Source organism: Psittacula echo (assembly GCF_963264785.1).
Source record: "Psittacula echo genome assembly, chromosome: 8".
Taxonomy (NCBI): Eukaryota; Metazoa; Chordata; class Aves; order Psittaciformes; family Psittacidae; genus Psittacula; species Psittacula echo.
In genome coordinates, this window is record NC_137744.1 from 12,620,750 (window position 1) to 12,645,233 (window position 24,484).

Below are 24,484 nucleotides of genomic sequence, written 5' to 3' on the forward strand. Positions count from 1 at the left end.
TTCAGCAGTGGGTAATATAAGCAGATATTTCAGGAGAAATCCATGCATGGATTTTTTTCGTCGCTCAAACTTCTGCTTAATACTTGAGGAAAATGGGATCAGTGGCACATAGGATCCCTCATCGAGGAATGAAGTGTGACACTTTAACCAAGCACAAGCTCATAGTGCTGCCTTTCCCCATCTTTATGGCCTGGTGTTAGGGTATCTTTGGACTGTGGCACTGTTTGCTGTATAGAGTGAAAAAACCCTCAAACATAAGTGAAAGCCTGGTTGGTTGTATCCTGTGGTATCTTACATACACTACAACTTTGTCATTTAATTCCAGACTGTAGAAGTTAACCATCTGCTTGAACAGGAACTATAGTTTTGCTTTGGTTTTATCCTTTGAGTCTTATAAAGTAATAACCATGGAGAATACGTTGTTTTGGTTCTCTGCTGGTCATTTCGGTGGAACATAAAGGTCAGTAAGAAGGTTGGTACTTTGGGTCTCTGTGGGATGAGTTAGAACAGGAAGAAAGGGCAAATTAGCTGCATGTTAATTTCAAACTTATTTGTCTAGCTTTTCACAAGTGAAAGAGAAAAAAAAAACCAAAAAAGAAAAAACCCCACTTGATGCTTCAAAGGTCTAATAGCAGTGAAATGCAGATGAGTCAGTGTTTACTTATTACTGGAATTCAGAGAAAAGTGGGACTCACGAATACAGCCAGCCTGCATACAACGGAAGAATCCTGGTACTTCAGAATGTAGCAATAGTGTCTATTTATGTTCTGTAAGAAAATATTTTTGAATGGTGTTTTACTTGAAGTTACTGTAGCATTTGAGTGGGTAGAAGTGTTTCCTAGGTTGAGATGCTAGATACCTCAGGTCAACCTAAACCCTCTATGGAAAAGTAATTGGAGTTACACTGAAGTGAAGAGATTATGTGTTTATTGCAGACTATCCAGGTTCTATTTCTGGACTGTGGGTCAAGGGGCTGATAGAGCAATAACATACTTAAATAAACTCTGTGATTGCAATTCAAATGCTCAGTAGCCAGTAATTGCACATGCATGTTTTGCACGATACGAAATGTACAAGCCCAACATCTCTGACATAAAACCAGCTTATTTTGCTCCTAACATCCGTAACTGATGCAATTTAAACACTTCTCTGAGAGCATATTTAAGAAAATGGGAAGCAGTATACAAGTGTTACTCATGCAAGCCTGTTTCAAGAGATTCTTTCAACACAGTTATTGATAGGTTTTTCTTACATAACATATGCAGAATGTAATTGAAATTAAATTAAATGTCAGCATGACACCATTAAAGAGCTAACATTTGCTGTCTTCTAAGGCAACTATTCTGAGCAGCAACTTGTAATCAGGAATGTACTCACTCTTTTTCTTCATTTATTTTCTTGATATTTTAGACAAATAAAGGTGATGCCCTTGCAAACCGTGTCCAGAACACACTGGGAAATTATGATGAGATGAAGGACCTGTTAACCAACCATTCCAACCAGAGCCACCTTGTAGGAATCCCAAAGAATTCTGTCCCACAGACACCCATTGACAAAAATGAACAGAACTTTTTCCCAGAACCGAGGAACAGGATGATCCCATCTCATCAGATCAGTGGCCACTCATCAACATCAATGCCTCCACCTTCTTCATTGTCATCTAATTCTACTTTGCTACACAGTCACCAGAGCAGCAGAAAGTCGAGGACAGACTGGTCACGTGGTGGTCACAACTCTAATGGGGCCCAGCCAAGCCAATCAAGTAGTCAGCAGAGTCGGACGAAGCATAGCTCCTCTCATGACCAGGCACAGGGCAGGTATGAAGACCTCTATAACTGTCAGAGTGAGCAGCATAAAAGTGGAGGAACTGAGGAAGCAAATTCTATGGCAGCATCTTCACATTCGAGGAGGCACACTCTTTCCAAGTCGGCACCTGGAGAACATACTTACAAAGAAAACAGTCATTCGAAGTCGCCTGCAGAGCTTGAATTTGTAGGTCACGGTCCTGGATCTCCACTTCCTTCCACTTCGTTGTTATCTGCAAACAACAGTCTTTCGTCTCAGAATTTCCCACCAGGACTTCACTGCAAGAACAGCATGGTCCAGCAAAAGCCTACAGCCTATGTCAGGCCTATGGACGGTCAGGACCAGGTACCCAATGACTCACCTGAACTGAAACCTCCGATAGAAATTGAGAGTGGATATGGAAATCAGTCCTTTGGAACACTGCTGGAAGGAAAAGTGAATGCACCTAGTTCAAAGAACAAAGTACCAAAGCTCACCATTCCTCCTGTTAATGAAGTAAGTGGTTTAAAATATCTTCTCTCTAGTACTGCTTGAGTATTTCATGCACTGAATATGTTTCACTAGAAATATGCAGGTCCATTTCCTGGAATTACAGTCTAAGCCATTCCTTTTTTCCTAGAATGTGCATGACTACTGTCAGCAAAGTTTGTTTGTGATAGTCCCAGTAGCAATATTTAATGAAGTTTTAAAAGCACAGTTTGGAATACTAACATTGCTCTTTTCTGATTAATATTAAAAGATGAGATCTGTTTTAGTGTAATATATTTACACCAGCTTGAATTTTGGACAGAGAACTCTAATATCTCAGTTCATCTGCAGTTTTCAATCTTATATTTTCTGCTGGGAGCTAGTTTGGTAGAAAGATTGCTGTGCTGAACTCTAAGGAAAAGTGGCAGTGTTCAAATTTAGTGGTACTAAATTGTTCTACCAGCAATGAGTTTATTTACAGAGTTTGCTAAATTCTTATTGCTTTTAATGAAATTAATGTGGCTCTAGTTCTGAGTAATGCTTATGAAAATGTGTCCCATTAAAGCTTTTATGCATTCTGAAGAGCTCTTAATTTTGGGATTCTGACCCAGTCTCTGCTACCAGCAGTTTAAGCTATTGAATTTTGTATTGCTGGTCAGTACAGTAGTCCTGTGAGGAACATTTTAGTTGGTTCATGTTCATATCCATTCCAAGCACAGATGTCTAGTACGGATACCAACTGACCTATTTACACTCTGTATACTTTTTCTCTTATTCTGAGTTTTTCTAAAGCAGTAACCTTTGCAAGGTAGGTTTATAACATACATATGAGCAGAACTGCAGTATGGTTTTTTCATAGCTTTCTGTTTCCCCCCAAATATTTCCCTCCTTGGTAATATTTTTATACCAGGAATGAGGAGCAATGCATTCTTAAGCCACTTTATTGCTAAAGGTCAGCTTTTTCTATTGGAATAATTGTTTCAAGCCAATAATTTGTTTGACTATTTAAAAACTTGATGTTATTTATTAACATTCCAGACAGCAACAAAGACTGATGTGTTTTGCAGTAGAGCTTGGAATAATTTTCTGGGAACTGCATCTGAAAACAGTAAAAGGCCTATTTATATCAAGTGGAAGCTGAGGGTTGCTTGCAGATGGTGTTTTATTAGAAAATGTATTTGTTAATAAACGTAGCTTTGTACAAGATTACTTTACAGATGTTTCTGTTTATTTTTACCTTAGGTTAAAAATCTGCTGATGTAGATGGCTTCATAGTCTGTTGCGATTTGTCACTAGCATTGTTTGGCAAGTAAATAATTACATGCAAAGGAAATAATGATGTTGTAAAAGCAAATACATTTTTTTCGCTCTTGCCGTCTATAAGCACTGTGAGTCAATAGAGGGACTTTAAAGTGCAGCATCAATAAGAAGTATTTTTGGAAATGGAATATACCTTTTGCAACTTGTATCAACTATTAAGAATTTTTTTTTTCCTTTAATTTTTAGAGTGAATAAAATCCTGGCACCGTTGAAATCAATTCACTTGTTAGCAATGGTTTTTTGGGTACAAGACTTCGCCCACAGTCTTTTTGCATAACTCTAAGAAACTCTGATGTGTACTGTTGTTTTTGGAAAGATTCCTAGTTGCACAGATGAAAAATTGCATTAGGAACTTGTTGCTATAGCTGCTTTAGTTTATAGCGTGTACAGTGAAAAGTATAGGTATATAATTAATTCATTTTTGTTCAGATAAACGGTAAACTAGGCACTTTAGAAATGAATGCAGATAATAATCTTAAAGCAGTCTGCATTTTATGAGTGAACAATAATTTGAAGGGAGAAAGAAAACCCAAAGCTGTGTTAAGGTGATGAATAACTTTTCTTCCCAATACAGACAATCTGACAGTAGCCAGACTGATGGATCTCTTACAGGCAAATCTCCTCCTGAGTTTGGAGGGTTGGATTTTTTTTTTCACCTGTGTCAGGGCTGTGAACTTTGGCCCTATGTGTTTTTCCACAGATGTGTATCCTGAATTTGATTTACCCTGTGTTCAGCAATAAAACTCCTTCCAATCCAACATTATTGATAACTGGTTTAGTTTAAGCTTAATCAGAACTGTCAGTGCACACCTGTGAAACCCATAACATTTTCAGAATGACTGCAGCGAGTGGCTCTGTAGTAATCTTTATACAATTGATGTGGAGGCTTATGATCCTTTGGTGGTGCTTATCAATTTATGAACCTTCCCTAGCCACCTTGAGCTGTAGTGATCTGCTTGAAACGATTTTGCTCCTGCTCCCTGGGTTTCCATCTTGACACTGTTCCAGGTGATGGTGGTGATCTTCAAACTAGCAGTAGCAAAGTTACTTTTTGGGGGCACTCCTCCATAATTTGTTCTATAAGTCTCCTTTGTCCTTGTGTTGCTGAGTGTATGTATAGAGACATGTATAGAGATTTGCACACCAAATGTTTTTCTCTCAGAATTTTATATGATCTTAAGATGAGGAATTCTGTGAAGAAATAAAATTCCTAAGTAATGATCCTGAAATAATGGCACCTATTAGGATGGGCAAAGTTGAAAAAGACAGGTTTTGCTATCTTAAGGAGAAGGAGTGGAATAAGTAGCCAAATATTTGAACAAGCAGATTTAAAAGATGAGTTCAGGCTGATGTGGAAATATCGTCTCATTTATCATGGCTTAATGGAAGAGGATGTTGAGTGCCCTGGAAGCATTTTGCCATGTGTAAGGAAGTGATCAATTTTATAACATAATTTGTGTCACTTGAGGTGTTGCTGTAAGAATCTTTGCTCATTCCCTGGGCCCAATTCTGTCCTCAGAGATGTCCATCCATCTTTTGGCTCCTCTGGAACAGACAACATTGTTAATGCCTTGCTGCTGGCATGTTTCTACTGTGCAGTGGATTGTGGTTTAGTGATTTCTGAGTTTATAGAGATTCATGGCAAGTTCACACAGACTTACCAGGCTGGGTCAGGATGTGTTAGCAGCATTTACGCACCTATGGATTCATTCTTGCCTCTGAGTGGATGCCATTGTGTGATTTCCAGATCTTGACTCACCCCCACGGAGCTAATTCAGACCTGGCTGCACCATGTGTGGCCATTTCTGGTAGAGAAATGGGGACAGCAGAGCCTCTGTAAACTTTCAGTTGTGACCTGTAAGAATTTCTTTATGATTTTGTGATCCTTATAATTTCTTTTACCTTTCTTGTTTGTTTTACTTATCAGTAGTCTTTTCTAAGGGTAAAGGCAAACAATTTAATGGTTTGGTGCCTTGAGCAAAACCCAGTGTAACCACTAGCACTCAGGCTTGACTGCCTCAGTCAGAAATTGTGAAGTAGACCTTTCAGAACTGGGAAGCCATAAGGCCATTGTGTGACTTCAGGAGGATATGCAGAAATGCACCAGATACCATGACACAGAATTAATAAGAACAGCCCTGAAGCTAGAACTGATAGAAAAAATAATAGAAAGCCTCCAGCTGTAAACATTATTTCCTGTTCCTTTCTTATTAACTCTCATCTCTTTAGCCTGTATTTACATATGCACTTATATATATATGTGTATATATATATATATAAATTTTGAGCTTACATTTACCATTTGGAAAATTGTGGCAAGCCTGGGACATTGCAAAGAGCTTTTGTGTTGTGTAGAATGCCACCTACTTAAATTGTGTGATGGCATGATGGCAGGTGATTGTTACTTACCACTCAAAGAGAACTGCTTAGTTAAATCCTATGCATTTCTTCAGAAAAGTAGAGGTTAGAGACCACAATAACAGCTGATCCTCTTTCTGCTGCATTAAAATCCAGAATCTTGGTACATGTATGTATATTTAAACCTCTAGGAATCAGATGCTTACAAATTATTTCAAATCAACTAACTCAACAGGAGATAGCTGAAAGAAAGCCTGTACTTTTCAGATTGGGCTTGAGCACAAATCACTGAGAGTACTGAATAAAGCAGAGCATTTTAAGGTCTGCAGGATCATCAGAAGATGCGTTCCTGGAAAGTCTTATGCACAGTTATCCAGAACAGTGCATGGATTTCCGTTACATGTTTAGGGATGGGAAATAAAGGGGAATTAAGCTAATGCTTGATTCTCAAGGCAGAGTTTTTAAATCTCCCTGCACAGTTGGCCTCACGTTCCTACAAAGTAGCAAATGCTTGTGCACCAAATTTTCCCCAAAATACAAAGCTAGGAACAAATCCAAAAGGCCTACAACATCTATGTCACCACCCACTTAAGTAATAAAAACCGAAGAACTTCTATTTTCACTTTACTTCTAGGAAAATATTTTGACGGGTTCAGTATTCTGTGAAGTGATAAGCTTCTGTTACGTGTTTCAAATCATTCTGTTATCGCTGCATGTATTGATTAGCTTAGTACTTTCTGAGCTAGCTATAAAAAAGGCTGCTCTCTTTCTGCATTAAAGAGCAAGAAAAATTGACAGGTAGATAACCATATTGACTGAGCCTAAATAGTAAATGCAAGAGGCTTATGTATGACTTATAAAATCCTATAGGAACTAAAGCTAATTTAGTATCTTTATTTTTTTTCTAATTAAACAGAAAGTAGATGTCTTTAATTAACCACCCCCCAAACCTTTTTTGATATATATGCTACTTTAGTTGCCAGCTATAGTACATTACCATAGTTGTGGGCAAATCACTTTTTTCGGATGCAAGCTTTAGCTGTCTCCCAGACTGAGCTCTGAAGAAGAATGGACTGAATCCCGCATTAAGCTGAAATCCCTTTGCTTGGTTCATATTTCAAAAGTCTGAGGCCAAAAACAAACCCAAAGAGCAGTATTTCTTACAGTATTACAGGTTACAGCCATATGTTTTTCATTTGTAAATACTGTGAGAAGTAATGTTCTTGTGATACTTCTAAATGAAGACCATATGACACCACTCGACTGAAGACCTCTTATTGTGGCCTTTTGAAGGCTACTGTCCAGTTGCTTGGACAGTTGCTAGCAAAGCTATTTTGCAGGGATGGCAAGAGGACAGCTTGCTTATTTTAAATCAAACATAAATAAGCATATTTAGGGCCTGATTTTGAATTACCGTGACCAATGGGAACTTTGCATTTCACATCAGACTACAGAACAGTGCACTTTAAGTGACTTGAATAGGTGTGGTTAAAAGAACTGACCACATATATTTGGTTTGGGAAAGGAAGGCCTAGATAGCTTCTTTCTCATTGTGCATTTGTTAGTAGTTTTATGGTTTTGTTTTTTTAAGCTACTTCCAACGTTTTCTTGTTGGAAGGAAACAAAAAAAAATCTCAGTGAACTTCTATTTGTACCTATATACCTATATATTCTCAGAATACCTCTATTTGTGAAGTCAGTCTCAGTGTGTGTTGAAAAGTCTTTGTTTCATTTTTTTTATTTGGTAATTTTTTTATTTTCATGTTTTTTGTTTGGTAATTTTTCAGCATCTTGTTTCCATCCATCTGGCATACAAATGCATAAGGAAGGATGCTCTTGGATCTTGATAGTCTGCTTAGTTGTCAGCTAACAAGGATGTTCTCCTAGGACCAGTATGGCAGGTGTAACAAAGTTGGAGCCTTTGACCTCTTCATTAATACTTTTCTGGAAGATGACCTGCTTTAATAAATATATTCTCTGTGAATTGTAAAACAAAGAATGCTCGTGTAAGAAAAGATGAGAAAATACCATTTGCAGGTATCTGAATTTTTTATGATGTGTGTTTTCACTCTGGGCTGTGCTTAGCCCTTGAGGGAAGAGCCTGCGTGCTTCTTACTGAGAACAGGATTGGCAGGTATCAGCATTTGGCCTTCTTTGCTGAAATGAATGGCCATTTGTAAACTTTCCCATCACCTATGTTAAATACTACTTTATCTGATGCAAACCTTCAAAGCAATACATGGCTAGTTTCAAAGAACCTACCTACAGCTCTTTCCTGTACTTTTGGGTACTTTTCTACGAATTATTCTTTCTTTTCTCTGTAGAGAGCAGAGGAATTAAGTTTTTAAATAGTCTGAGAACATAGAAGTCACTTTTTTTTCAAGTACAGGCAAGACTCTAATGCACACACTTCTGCATGGGCAATGGCAGCTTCTGTGATTCATGGCTAGGACTGAACCTGAGGCTTCTCAGGACAGCCTCTGGTTCTTCAACAGGAGCAGGGACTCTTGCTGTGGCTGTAATTGACTTTCTCCCAGGGTCACTCATTTAGTGAATATGATGAAAACATTGCATCCAACACACACCTCTTAAGTGTATAAAAAGGGGCAGAAAGAAAATACTTGACAATCAGTGGGTGTAAATGTAGACTCAGAGAAGTTCTAATCTTGATTACAATGTTAGTCAAGTAGAAAATTGAACTTTTCTTTATCTGATAGACGTAGATCACTAAGAAACAACTGGAATGCTCTCTTGCTGATGCCGGGAATCTGGGCAGCTGAATGGTGCAGAAAGTGTGATTAGGTATTGTAGAGGTAACAGGAAGCCAAACACAAACCACTTTTCTGAATGCTGTGTTAGCAGCTGAGACTGAAATACAGCTAGTGAAAGGTAAAGGAGAAGGGATAGTGCCATATATTGTTAAGCTGATTTAAGATTTACAAAGAATATTGCAACAAGTAAGATAAAGCCTAGGGAAAGAATAAGAATAAAAAATCACTTATTCAACAGAGGTGTAGTAGTCATGAAGGAGATGTATGTGTGATCTGAACACGCGGTGAACCTTTCCTTCAGCTTTCAGTAGGAACATGCTAACCGTGAAGCACAGAATGGACAATGGAAGTGAAAACATGGAGGCTGGACTCACTATAGGAGAAAGAAGAATTACGGTACCCAGGTATGGTTGGCTTTCTGCTGGGAATCGCAAGAGCAGAAGTGCTTAACTGTTCCTAAACTCATCAGACTCCATCTTGTGAAAATCTGTATACAATATACAAGCAATTAACCTGTGATCCAGAAGGCAGCCTCCTCCTGCTCTGTGTTTTTCCATTTTTACATGTGCAAGACACTAACTTGCATGCATACCTGTGGATATTCTGTGTGCTTAGCATTTCCAGCTTCATGAGCAGAGCCACCCCACTATAAACTGGTAGTCTCTGATTCATGTATGGAAAAGCATTTAGGATCTGCAAGTGAAAACATCATATGGGAATACTTTAATAAAAAAAAAGAGTGAAAGAAAGTTGAACTTACAACTTGGCAACTCGCCATGAACTGCAGATATAGGTTAAAGTTATTTAGTTGGCAGGCGATTGCTAGTGTATTAGCAATGCTGGAAAAAAAAAAAGATCTAATTTCTGTATTTTGGCTTGTGCAGTAAAGAAATTCCTCCCACATAAATATGTTCATTTCACCTTCTGGGAAGTAAAGAAAGGAAGCCGTAGCTGCAGTCTGTTATTTAATCTTCCTGAAATTAGCATTTGGTGCTCAGGAAGATTGAAGGATTTAATGCCAATGCCTTCCTCAAAAGAAAGAAATGACACACCACATATGTTTTAGCACTGGTTAGACTGTTAAATGGAATTAATCAAAATCCATGTTAAAATATTTCCATGTGTTAATTAGAGACGGTTGTTTGGAACATTAAAATACATATTGGCTTGGGAATAAATTAATGAAGAAATATCAGATTCAGTTTGTGGGCTTTTAATTGCAACATAATATACTATGTGTTTTAGAAAGGTAAATGTAAATATACTCCTATGAAATGCAATGGCAGTATGCACTTAAAACTGTGTAGTAAAGCAGTCTAAACCAGGCTTTCATTATGGCAGAGGGAGTGATACCATTTCCCGTTTTAAAAGAAACATTAAATCATCTAATAAGGCGAGAGAAAAACAGTTTTAAAATGCTGAGAGTTTCATCTCGGGCCAAAGGAAGTTTTAAAATTTCTCCTTTGAAAATCATGATGATGTAGCAAGTACCAACACCAGGTCTCCCATTGCAAGTAGAAGAATCACTTTTGCCTTTCTCTTCCTGCTGGGTCACTGCAAACTTTGTTTCCCACTCTCTCATGCTGAGACTTGAGAGCAGCAGAACAGCATAAATTTAGTTAAGCATGTAAATGAGCAACTGGACTCTTAAATTAAAACACACAAAGGGAGGTAGAGATATCTGTGGTAGCATTGTAAATACCTAACTTGTCGCTGAGGATAGAAGCCACAGTTGGCCCACAGAGTAGGAAGGGCCTATTTCTTTTCCTAGGGAGGGAATGACCATTCTTTGCCATGACAAAAGAATATATAGAAGCCACCTCCAAGACGTTTCCTGAGGTTGCATCCTGTGGTTGGTCTCTCGCATTCACATTGGTGGGGATGATTTTGTGTACATCCAGCACAGGGAGCTTAAGAAGAAGGCAGGTGTTGATTTTGACTTTTTCTGTGGTTGCTGTTCAAGTAGCCATTTGTAATACAACATTGAGCATAAGAAAAAGGTTTAGGGAGCGGAGGGAGGAAGAGGCAAGGTAAGTACAGGTTCAGTCATTTTCCAGGCTAATGAGCCTATTTCTGCTTGGATTCGCAAAGATCGCTGAGAGGAGTCAGTGATCATAGGTGTAAGCCTCAATCCCCATTAATACTACCAAGTAATGCTGCCAGTCTAAACATATTTCAGTTAATACATGCTGCTTTCCCTTGCACGCTTCCTCAGAATAATTACCCATTGTTATATCCCCCAGATGTGTAAACTTGTTGGGTTATATTTCACTGAGCCACAAGCTGTGACACTTAAATCCACAAGACAAGCTGGCAGTTATTTCTGCTGTTTGTAAATATCCAGGCGCCCATTTACATTTGCTAGTATTTTAAATATAAATATTGAGATAATTCTTTCTTAAATATTTTAAAACACTGACATGTACCCTTTGTAAACTTGGGAAACTGTAGAGATCCTCAGGTCAGTTGCTGGGAGTCAGGAGTTGGATTTTATTACTTAGAGCTCATTCTAAATGAAGGCTTCATGTCCTCATCAGTAACCTGTCTGTGGGGTTTAATCCTTTTTAATGCCAAGAAACCCTAAAATCCATGTCCTCAGAACTAAAAACATCTCAAAACCCACATAATTTCTACTAGCACATGATAGTAACACTTGAATATGTTTGATTTTGAACCCCTCTTTATATCCAGGAGTAGCTTTGATAGGCAGTTTTCTTGTGAAGTAAAACTTCTCAGTATATTTTGCTTTGGGAAGAAGGAGAGATTGTAACAACATTTCTTCCCACCAACACATGCAGTTAACACATTGACATGAAATGTGGCACAAATTTAGCCAGGGAAATATTAAAAAGACAATTTTTATTCAAAGCGATTATCCTAGCAACCGCATCATTTGCTGTACAATAACCATGATCACAGAGGTCACCATTTAACATGGTTTCATGGCAAGGACTATGCACTGTGTTGTCATGGACCATAAATGGTTTGCAGATCCAAGTTTAGAGATCAAGGATATAGGGCTTTGCCAGTATTTCTGAAAGCAAAACTTTACCATTAAAGTGTCCTAAGGTCTGTGGAGTCACAAAAAGCCACTGAGTGGATACGCACTGTGTGTGCCAATGGGTGACATTTTTTATTGTCACAGACTTGTTCTTCCACCACCAGATAGAATATGACTCTGCAGAGTGGAATGGTGGTGGGGCTGTGTTCAGAAAGCTTCTGCAAATACAAAGAAATACATTTAAATTTGTACTTAACAACTGCTGTTGCTTTTTCCCCTCCGTGTTATGATAAACTGGTTCTTGCCAGTTCCTTAAAACATAAAATACCTGATTTGCTGTACTACACATAAACAAAATTATCCAGAGTTAGGAGCAGACCCTTCTCTAAGGGTTAGGGAGGTGAATGTAAAATACAGCCAGGTTAGACCTGTCTTACCATTTGATATTGGCATTGCTGTGCAAGTAACTCCACTAATTCCACATGAGGACTGAGGCTTCCTGATTTTGAATAGAAGCAGCAAAATTGGGCCATAAATGATCAGTCTGAATAAAACTTATTTAGGATTGGCATCAGGAGTAGGCTGTAGCAGGGATACAGAGAATTATTGCTCTTCAGAGGAGAAGAAAAATTAAAATTTGCAAATGCTGTTTTGGTGAACACTTTTTATTAAAATGTAACTGCACCTGCATTTCATCAAGAAAATTGTTTGCTACAGTTTTTAATATACTTTGATATATTGAAGATATTTGATTTATTTCAATAATAATGTTTTTTCTGCTGTTATAAGTGTTCTACATACTCATAAGTCCCTACTCCCAGTATCAGATCTTGTGAGAAATGGCCTATTTACTTATAATTCTCATCCCACTTTTTCAGAATCAGCTATAATATATGTATCATTTATATTATACATTATACATTATATAATAATATTATATTATGATAATTATAATATAATAAGACTTCAGATGAGAAACCAGATTTCAGTTGTTTAGCTAAATCAGGACTATCATATTACTGTTGATTTTGCTTGGTTTCAAGAGCCAGGTGCTAGAAAGAAAAGAGTGCCTTTCTGTTAGTGTTTTAGTTTATCTTAGGAGCACACTTTGGAAACAAATCTGATCTTCCCCAGTTGCTTTGTGGTTCATTGGGGAATGGTCTCAGGGTAAGTCAACTGAATTTCTTTAGGTTGAAAGGAAAACAAGAGAAGCTCTGCAGGGATGCCCGTAACACGCTCCAGATGTTCTCTGGTGCTCAGGAGAAGTCAGACTAGTGCCATGCAGCCCCCTCTCTCACCTCCTTTTCCCCAAGACACATACACACTGTGTTCACTGGCTGCTTGGCACCAACCTTTCCTCACAGATCAGCCCCTGTTGGGTTGTGCTTCTTACTAACATAGATACAGCTTAATTCTCTGGCACTAGCGTAGGTGCCAGTGACCTGGGATAAGATTAAGTCATAGTGTTTCAGAAAGGGTGACTGACTACTGTAGCTTGCCTATAAGAACACCTTAAACACCCATATGAGGAGGCAGCAAGAATAGAGAAGACTGCTTTCTGCTCACCACAGGCTGCATCTCTGCAAGGACAGCCTAAGTGTAGCTCTTTGAGGAGGGAGAACTTCTGCAAGTGATAGAGGCAGCTTCCATAACTAAGCACATAAAAAAGGGAGTGGATTTTTACAGCCTAGTGTGGGAGATTTTCCGTAACAAATCTTGCATGTGGTTTCAGAAGTGGGAGCCCAGAACAATTCGCCATGTTCTTGGCTCCTCCAGTCATTTTGGTTTCTAGGGTGAGGCACATGTCAGGTCACTGAAGGACAGAAGGGAACAGAGAGAGGGATTTCCCCTTCCATGAGCCACAATAAATATGTTTGTTCAAGAGCAAATAGCTGGAATAAGAAGACATACAGCTCTGATGCTGAAGAAAAGGCTATTTGTGTCAAATACATAGGAAGTAGTGTTCACAGTTGAGCCATTGTAAGGATTGTCCTTTAACGAGGACAACTTGGGATCCTGACTATGTAAAAGCCCTGTATTTCACTTTTTTCCCCATCAGCTAATATAGGGCACCGCATGGTGAGTAAAGATGTGATTGTAGTGAGCTGGGTTTTAAACTATTTTAGTACAGTGCTATACTGCAAGCTGCCTTGGACTTAGGTGCTGTCAGAAATCCTTATTGAGTGGGATTTCCAGGTTTAAAGTCAACAGCCAGAGGCAGAAAGAAGAGATGCTATCTCTGTGGCATGCCCTTAATAAAAAGTTCGCTTGAACATAACTCCCTTATGATAGCAAACCTGTGTATAACGGTGAGAGTATTTACTTGGCACTCTCTAGGATTACCCATGGTATTTTGTTGTAATGGTGGGGGGAGAGAGAGAGAAAGAAGCACAGAGAGAGACCAAGCCTGTAGCAATGGAGCATAGTGGGTGTGCTTCCACGGCTGTCCCAGGTGTGGGGCTCGGCATAGAAAGACAGCTGGGTTTGTTTTCACTAGTGGACTTGAAGCCCAGGCTGAAGGCACCTCTGCAAGTAAAAATGTGGCAGGTTGTATTGGCAAAACAGGAGATCGAGTGAAGCTGGAACTGAAGGCGTGAGCAGAGGACATGGGGGAGCCCCTAGAATGTGCATTACCTGACTCCCAACTAATACAGCCTCTGCCTGGGCTTCTCCAGAACCAGGCTGTTTCTTCTTTGGAGGGCTCTTGCAGATTGCATCTCACTCCTCTTTCTGTGTGTACCTGTTTCTTCAAAGTACTGGCAGTAAAGCTGACTGCTGTGCTGTGTTTTGAGCTTGAGCTTTTGTGGACTTTATAGGTGATTGTTTTTCTGGCAGCTGTATCATCAGTTTGTTTTCTGTGTGTGTGCATATGCACAAATCCAGATGTAAAATTACAGATAAGCAGTACATTGACAGTCATATGACCGCTTAGAGCTACATCCACATCCACACTTGCCATACAGAGGCTGAAAAGGCTTTCCCTGGCGCTGTGCTTTGGTTTCACAATAGAATATACATGACGAAAGTGGAAAGGAATTAGGTATGTTGTTGCCTTCTCTCCTGTGACATAAAGCCACGTGGAGATCTTCACTGCATCTGGTTTCTGATTTTGGCCCTGAATACAGACAAATACCACAGGCCCTAACAATTGTTTCTGGTCCTCCTTCCAAAAGTGAGGCCCTAGGGAATTGGTTTTCAGCTGAATGCTTTCTGTGCTGTTCAGTGCTCAAATTTTTTACTGGCACTGCTTGTTTGTCCTTTGTTGAGTGGGATCGTACAATTACTTCTTAAATTCCTCTTTGTTCCCATAGCTACTTTCACACTTAGTCCCACTTAAAATGAAGCAAGATAAGCTTTATCCACAGTGCTGGTGTCCCATGGCTCCCAGCACTTACTGTCTCCCCTGCTGTGGGGAAGGGTGTGGGTCTGCAATGTGGGGGTCAGAGGAAGGAAGGAGGAGAAGAGCTTGGCTTGTGGCCTGCAGTGTAGGGAGCAGAGCTGTGTGCCTCAGGAGCTGGAGGAGAACAGAGGAAGACACTGCAGCCTTTAGGTGGAAGACCAGAAAAGTGAAGGGATCAGTGCACACTTTGGTGGACATGACAAAGATAAAGTCCTGAGAAGGGGAAAAGGGCAAGGGAAGAGCAAGGCAGGTATTCACCCAAGGGCAGGATGCTGGACTCTGGCTGCCTGGAGGAGGCAGCAGCAGGAGTGCCCACCTGGACATGGGAAATCTGGAGGATATTCTCTTGCCTGACTCTCAAGTGTCTTAATCTCTTCCTGTGACTTGTCTGCACCATTTGCTGGGGGTAGCTGTGACCACAATAATGTGGTTTTAGATCAGATCATGAATACATCTGCTCTAAGGAGAGGTAAGCTGTGCATTAGACTTCTGCCTGGCTCTGGTTTCCTCTTACATGCCATCAGATGCACACTGCAAATAGCTGTGGCTGCAGTAGCAGCACAGCCTGTACTCTGTTGTCATAGAAAAGCCTGAACATTTTGAGTATTTGGCACCTGAGGAACAATCCAATATCTTCTGTTAGGAAGCTTTGAGTTAGCAAGCTGCTCTTAAACCTTGAGGTGATTATGGTGCACGTGTATAAGGTGTAAAAACAAAGCTTCTGTATTTGTGTATGTTAGAGAAGCTATTCAAATGTGTTCTGTCACCATTTTTCATGTACTTTTAGAGTGGTGATGGCTGGACTTTGCATATGGATTATTGTAATTCCAAATCCTTGCAGCAAAGTCTCACCTTGGATGAGTGTCACATTGGGCAAAGAACATAGCAGGTATTTTGGAACAGAGCTTTGCTTTGTGAATGATTGCTTTCTCTGCTCTGAGGGAAGAATAAAAGCCACAGGTCTGCATTTACCACAGCTCTGTGTCTGAGCTAATAAACTGTGCTGAGAGCTTCAGCTCAGGTTTACACTTGTTTTTTTTCCAGCCTGAAACACAGACTGAGATAACTCAGGTCTGCCCACAGCAGACAGCACAAATATTCCTTGAGAGGGTTCCAAAAGTTTTGAGGCCTGGATAGCTATGGCAAGAGTTTGTAGGTGTGTATAAAATATATACAATAAAGGATAAAAATATGTATCACAGGGGATGTATATAAAGCCATTTGAAAATCAAGCAAAATGTGTGCACAGCTTCATTGAGATTGCACTTGGGGAAAAATAACAGGAAAATTACAGAGTTCCTTTTTTTTTTTTTTTTTCTTTTTTTTAAGAAAAAGAGAGAACAGCACTTAAACAAGGAAAAGCCAACACTGGCATTTTTGCATGTGGCTGTTACACAACTCTCCTTAGGGATTACCTTTGACACTGGGCTCCTAAAGTTGCAGCGTCTTGCATAATGTGCTTGCACAACAAGCACTGTGCTTCCTAGGCAGCAGGTTTAGACCCAGTGCAGTGAGCAGCAATCACTGACGTTGTCTGCAGCATTTTGTGGGAATGTTCTGAACCATTCCAAAACTGGAGGATAGAAAATGGAGTAAAGGATACTGTTGGGGGAAAAGAAAATAAGTCCCTGCAGCACATCAGTACTGCACATTTGGCTTTAAGTAAAAGAGATATAAGAATTATTTCAAAATCTGGTTTCTAAGCTTCTGAGTTTATTTACTAAAAAATAAAAATCAATGCATTTTCTCCAAGGGGAACCATTTGTGCTCCGGCCAAAGTCAGCATAATTTTTATTTTTGGCTCCAATGGAAATAATTTTTGATCAATGGAAACAATTTTGTAATCAAGCTTAACATATGAAAAGTGTTCCCTATTTCCCCCATACATCTGTACCTACTTCATATTATGCCAAACGGTGAGACCCAGATAGGAACTTCTGCAGATTTTCTTTTAAAGGACTGAATCCCGGGCCCACAGTTGCTTATAGAGAACTTGTCATTGACTTCAGTAGTGTTTGGATCAAGACCTGAAAAAATAAATTCAGAAAGAACCACTCTGAAATTAGCGCGTACAGATGACAACTTCATTATGGATTGGGCTGGACTGAGTATTTGTGCTTGTCCTCATATATAGCACTTCAAAACACCACAACTTTCACTGAAACAAGCTCTTGGGAAAATAAATGGAGAAGTTTCCAAATACTATAGCTGCTTCAGTATTCATACATAATAAACCCAGCTTCTGTAAATAACTCATTTTATCTGTCAAACATTGTAGGCACATATGCCACATTAACTGTCACTGGGGTCGTAAATAAACAATGTATCTGTCTACACATTACTTATGTCTGGGGGAAATGAATAAGTACACAAGAAAAACAGTAAGGAACATATTTTAATTGTAAAATAAAATGTTAGCGTTGCTATTGCTAATTATTTTAAATACATCTAAACTTAAAATAAGTTCATAATTCAATGCATAATGACAAAGGGGTGATATTCAAACACAGTCAAGTTAATAATGTATCTAGTGTGTAGTTTTACAATGCATTCCTATTCCCAGTCATTCAAGTACAACTCTGGGCACGTTTTGACTCTTTATGCTTAATAACAGAAAATGCACATACTCCCTCCAACCCGCACAAGCAGAATTCGGAGCCATGGCAGTGTCTGTAACTGATGCTCTAATAATGCTTGACTTTGTAGCTGGAATCTTCTCAAAATGGCATTTGCAGATTTACCTCAATACCACGGTGTTTCCTGTATATAACTATACAGAATTTACATTTGGGTTTAGACTGTAGGTCCTGGCTCTGGTTTACTGTATATTAATGAGCCAAACTTAGACCTGTAACACATTCACAGTGGACTCTCCTTTCTAATAGTCTGTTTGCATGATTTCTGCTTAGCAGTCTGTGCTGTACTGCTTTTTGTGATCACATTTAGGCACCAGAGACAATAGGAGATGTCTAATGAGGTGCCAAAATACCAGGAGTCTGCCTCTGACCACCGGAGTATCTTGGTTGTTGAGATACATTCTGTATACTTTTGTTTTCTCCAGGCAGCATTGTCCCTTAAATGAGCAATTTCTGAGCCCTTTTTAGAATAATTTGTTTCCTGACATATGTTTGAAAACAAACAAATCAAAACCCAACAAACCCACAGATTCCCTTCAGTCTCTTCTAGATTTATTGTACTTTTGGTAGGGAAAAAAAAAGTTCATCAACCAACTGCATATGGATGGGGATAACAGGCTTGATCTACGATAGAGTAAAATTAAGCTCTGTCTAAGCCAGTGTGATAGTAGATCTTATATTGTTAGATGATATTATCTTTATTAATTATAGAATTATTATGATTTAGTGTCTGCACTAACCACAAAACAAAAGCCTTTATAAATTCTGTTGATTGGCTAAAACACACCTTTTACATTAATAGTCTTTTACCTAAGCTAATGAGCCAGAATATTAAGATTTAAGACATTAGTGCTATTAATGTAATAGCTAATAATGATGAAATTCAGACTTTAGATTTTCCATGGATCTCTTGGTAACTCATGAATGGGCAGAATTTGACCGTACATGCTTTGCTGAAACACCAAAATATCACAATAAAGGACTAAAGTACAATTAATCCTGGGGTGATTGAGTCGCAAGGTAGCTATGTCTTTGAAACACATTTACTTCTCCTTGGCATGCATATAGCAAGAATACATTGTGTATATTCATGTTATTTTCATTTGACATTGTTAAATATCTGATAAGTTGTTTTCTGCCACGCACAACACTGCAAGTGGCACGCGAGGAAGCATATTCGATCTATAAGGAGCTCTTGTTGCGGGATTTAAGCAGCACAGCTATGAGAAGAATTCCAGTGTGGACACCTCTTGTTAACAGCCTTTCCGTAGGTGCTTAAGTTCAAATTAACTGTTCTGAAACCCAAATTAGAATCAAATCTGATGTGAGCCAATTTACTGTGCACAACAATCATGGGCAATGAAAAGTGTTCTGCTAGATTGCTGTTTAAATCGGATCACTAAAGCTCCCTCGGTGGGAAAGTGGTGCAGAATAACAATGACCAGCAGCTAAATGTAATTTAATTATTAGGTTTACATATTGGTTAGTTCTTGCATTGTTTAAAAAGAAACATTTTCCAGCCAGGTGTACAATGTCTGGCCAGTGTTAGAAATCATTATAAAAAGCTGGAGGAATAATAGACTGGTGATCTAACGCATTTAAATTAAGCAGGGTCTGATTGTTGGATGTTGAAGGGTGGTGAGTTCATTTCCATCGAGGGCTGACATTTTGTCCTTTTTGTACATTGCATTGTTAGCAGGATAATGCATACAGAAATATGATGATGGAAAGCCTGAAGACTCAGTGTTTGAAAATAAGGTTTCTTTAGGGTTGAGATATCAGTTGTTTCACGCAGCAGTTTTTCTGGTTGAAATCACATGGTAAATTTGAGACCCTCCCTTTAATATATACAAACCAAAGGAAAAGAGAACTAATAAGATGTCAGTCCATCTTTATCTTTCATCTGTCCGTTAGGCTTTCTCATAACTGAAAGGTATTCCAGGCTGTGGAATGTAAGGCGGTCATCGTTGTTCTAGTATTGCACTTTTTTTTCCAAGTTCCTTCTTTTGTATTGTAACAGCAAAATTCCATATCACATCGCTGTTTGATATGAAATTGCTTGATAGGGTGTGATGACACATTCATATTATGTTAGCAGCATAATTTAATGGCTCCATTTTTTTTTTAAACCATTTGCAAAAGTGCCTGAAATGTGTGCATTATAAAATAGGGTCATTACCACTATGGTTGATTTGGCATTTCAGTAATAAACCCTTTGTAGAGGGCTGGATGTTAATGCAAATCTTTTATAATTATAAATACAAATCAGTCAGCAATAATATGGAGTGACTTCAATAAATGGATACTGGAAAACCTGGTTTGCTGAATGCTGATACTTCACTCTCAACCCCCTGACATTGTGCCACCAAAAGGTTTGCCAGGGCTGGTACAAGTCGAGAACATGTAGTTTGGTGTTGGCTTGAGGGAAAAACCCTGCTTGCATATCAGCTAGGTCAGGAGAGGCTGGCATCTACTGTGTTTGGAGGGAAGGAGCCTGAAATGGATTGGTGTCTTCCAAACATAGCCTCAATCTGTGCCTGTATTTCATACAGGCACCATCTCATTTTGTGCCTCTGTGGCATCATGGACCCAGCCCTCTGTCTTTACTCAAGAAGCATACTGCAATAAATATGAGTGTCTCCCAGTAAAATTCATACAGCCCTTAGTGCTGTTTCAGAAGAATGTTTTTCATACAGTGTGGAGAATAGAAGTGTCTCTGTATTGCATATAGAGAACTGAACAAAAGGATTTGTATGCCAGAGCTGCTTGTCCCATTCTTCCTCTGTCCTTTCTTTCCAAGGAAGTTACTTCAGCTGTGCTTCTCTGAGGCATAAAAGACATCCCCATGAGAAACTGAGAGCATCTCGTGTTGCAAAGAGAAGGCTAAATGCTGATCTCGGATTTGGATTTGGAGTAGGTTAGCGAACACCTGAAGTATCTTTCCAGGTGTAGCTCTCAGAGCAGAACCTCATGTATTGTCCCGTAAACATTCCCTGCTCTTCTTCCTCAGACAAGGGATGGAAGGAGCAGTTGTCTGAGCTTCAGCACCAAAGCTTGTGGTCCTTACTTAAGGAATTTAATTGGCTGAATTGACTTAGGTTTTATCAGGATTTAGACTTTTGGAGTGCCTGTTAAAAGCTCAGGAGGGATGCCAGCATGGCTGGGGATATGAAGACAAGCTCACAAGAGATGTGACTGGGCAGGTGGACTGGAGAAAGGGGGTGGCTGAGGATCCTACTTACAGAGGGTCATGAAAAACAAAGATCGATAGATATTCATTTAAATGCTTCCTCTGTTAAGACATAGTATCACATGTATGCCCTTGTCAGTAGTTATACAGTTTGTTACTTAAGATATGGGGCTCCTTTTTTTGCTGAGTTTCACTAAATCTGTTTTGCACTCTGCCCAATAAACATGACTTTCTGTGATAAATTTAGTGTCACTTAGGATGTTGGGACTAAAGAGGACGTGTGAATGAACCATGAATAAGCAAGGTCCATTCCCTGCTGTATGTCCATTACAAAATGAAATTGTAGAATTTGGTCTGTTCGTATATTATGGTTTACAGAAATTTTAAAATATCTAGCTTTTGTTACATGAAAGGCTCTTGCAATGGAAGCACATATCCTAAGTAGGTACCAGGTGTAAATGCAAATGGCATTTCTTCATTTAAGTTCATTTTGTTTAAATTTAGAATAGTGTTGGCTTTTTTCATGTTTGTTCACTCAATAGGCACATAAGTCACATCTGTCTGCATGGTCTGTTTACTTTTTGGGTCAGATTTGACTCATATTTGTGTTATTTCAGGAGTGTAATCACTTGACTTGTTGCCAGTTTCAGGGAATTCTTTTATTCTCAGGTCCTTGTAATTGAATTAAATGGCTGAAAGATTAATTTGTTGGGAAAATAAATAAGTAGATTCATGCCTCTAAATAGTGTGAACTAGAGAGATGGTTCTTTGTTATGTTTCTGTCTGGAAGGCCAAATGTTGCAAGTGTTTGAGCCAGCCCTCGTATTTTCCATTTCAAGAAGCTGAAACCACTAAGCTCCTTCTAGTGCTGGTGGAGATGTGCCTGACCTCTGAGGTATTTGCAGTTCGTGAGTCAGTATTATTGAAACCTGTAGTTTAAATGGAGTAATTTCCCATGTTGAAAAGTAACAGAGCATTTCCAAAATTACAATATTATAGTATGTATATGCAAAATCTATAGGTGTTCTTGAAGAATAACAATACAATCTGACAGCAAAGAATCAACAAAGAAAAATTAGGTCACAGCAGCTTGCTTGCTCTTTACACTGTCATGGTTGATTGGTTATTCTCATCACCCTTTGTTTAAAATCATTTCAGAATTAATTGGCGTTCATTAACGCAAGTCTTTGTAGCAGAATTGCAGAAACAGTCATTAATGTAGCTAATAAACATAAAAAAGAAAAAAGGATCCTATTACCAGGTCCCTACAGGCTGTTAACTAACATTTTGAATAAGAATACATAAACATAAATTAAACATTTTTACAAACTGCTAAGGATGTGGGAATTTAGCATGGTGGTCTGCAGCAGTGCTTTGAACCAATTTGTTATATTATGTCGATTTTTTAAGGTTTGTGCTATAAAGATAGTAGTCCTGATTAGCTTAGATTTTCACTGCAGTCAAGCAGGTCTCTTAAGAGGTTTGTCTGCCTCTGCCAGCTACTACAGATGAGGCTCTGATCCTTCTCCCCTGAGTTCAGTGAGTGTTTTTCTTAAGGAGTGGAGAGCTTCAGGTTCCTTTTGTGATGTCTGGAGAAGAAACAGAACAAACTTAGAAACTGGTTTAGGTTGAGGCCCCAAGGAGCAGATACTGACTAGTGCAAGCATCGCCTGCTTCATTTCTGTGGGTGAAAGTTGGTTACCGACTTTATCTGGCTGCTCTGCCATCTGGTTTTCATGTTAGCTTGAGTTTAGACCAACTCAGTAAAATGCACTTTCAAATTTGCTGTGTGTTAATAACAGGTTTTCCCCTGTCTGGGCTCTTGCCCTGATTTGCTGGAATATACAATTTAGAAGGCGCTGCTGTATCTCTTAAACACACACCTCCCAGCCATTTTTTCCAGTGGATCTCCCAGGTTTAAGGGTCTTCAGTGGCTGAGCACAACGCATGCGGGTAAGGTCAACTCAACTCTGCTGTGTGCCCTGGCATGCTAGGAGGAGTGACGGGAAACACAGCCGTGGGTCTTCGAGCATGTTTCTGCCTGACCCCTTGCAGGTCTGCAGGGGTGCAGCAGGTCCAAGGTTCTAGTGCAGAGTCCCGGGTTGAGCTGTTTGAGGAAGGCAGGCTCACTCCTGTCGTCACAGGTACCTTTTACCCAATGTAGAGTGAGATGATGCTTGTGCTACCTGCTTCTACATGGATGGGAGCTGTGGCTTTTCAAATGGTGATAAAAGCAGTCGTGGCACTGGGCATGCAGCAGAAGCTCCCTGCACAAGTTGTGGTTGGCTTTATGGGAATTTCTTCCATTTGCACGATAGCTCCTCAGAGTGCCCATCCTCTTGGTTGTTGCATGGGAAGAGGGCTGGGAGAGGTGGCCATGCTGGCTACATTCACTGGGACCTTCTGCTTGGGGCTGGCACCATCCTGCTCCCCTGAGTTCATACACCTGAGTCCCTGATTTGCAGGTGTGTTGAGATACCTCAGCAGTCAAGTGAGCGTGGCCTGGGAACAAGTGAATGGAAATACTAAATAATTTATCCTGAAATGCTGCGGACATTGAAATGGAGCTGTAGTGAGGGGCAATCAGAAAATGTGTCCTTTACTATTTAGTTTTCTAATATCTTACTACAGCTTACTGAATATAAAGAGGGTAATTTGCAGACGAACCACCTAATGTAGTTAGTAGGTATATTTTGAGGGTATTGTAATATCTGACCAGCATTGACTGACGCACTTTTAACTTTGAGTAAATGCAGAGTCTCCATGCAAATGCGTTCTTGGCATACACAGTAAGTTACAAAAACATTTCAGATACGAAATCAACTAGACAAATATATTGCTTTGTATGTCTGACTCTTCATACACAGTGTCTGTATACATTCGGACGTGCACAGAGAAACATGAAGCCTTTCCAGTGATCCATATACATTACTTTTTATAGCACACAATTTCAAAGAAGTTAAGCTTTAAGTAGGATATGGTTGGTAAAGGGACAACGAAATATATTTACCCCTACAATTAAAATATAATAACAGAAAGACTAGAAATTGGTTTAGTCTAACTTTTGTTTATTGACTAGAACATATAAATGGCTTTAGGCACTACTAAACAATAAAAAAAATGTGGCTCACTATTGGGTCTTTTATCCATTTTAATTTATTTTGATGCTGCATGTGGTTTCTGAATATCTTTTGTGGGTTGTAATAAAATAGCCGCAGTGCAATTTTGCATGTATGTCAAGCGGTGCGTGACCTGATATGCAAATTTAATACCAAGGTGCCAAAACTGAATTCATAATGTTTCACATCTACAGAGCTGTTTAAGGCAGTTTAGAAATCAATGAATATGTAATATGAAGGTGATAAGACCTAAATAAAAACCCTATTTATCTACTATGAAAAGTATTTATACACAGAATATTTAGCACAAGCAGAAAATGGACAGAGTTTCCAATTATATAGTTTGCATAAACAAATGTTGAACCATGTGCTTAGAATAGATAATAACATCGCTGTTTCCTTTGCATTATACTTT

At 39.2% G+C, this 24,484-nt stretch overlaps 1 protein-coding gene across 1 annotated transcript in view; it reads left to right on the plus strand.

Annotated features, from left to right (window-relative positions):
* Positions 1 to 24,484, plus strand: part of AFF2 (ALF transcription elongation factor 2) — a gene marked incomplete at both ends in the record, with an annotated part of 338,204 nt that overhangs the window by 93,535 nt on the left and 220,185 nt on the right. Inside the window, one exon of the mRNA XM_080624489.1 lies at positions 1,411 to 2,301. Within this exon, the coding sequence (XP_080480615.1) occupies positions 1,411 to 2,301 (891 nt within the window). The remainder of the gene's footprint in view (positions 1 to 1,410; positions 2,302 to 24,484) is intronic.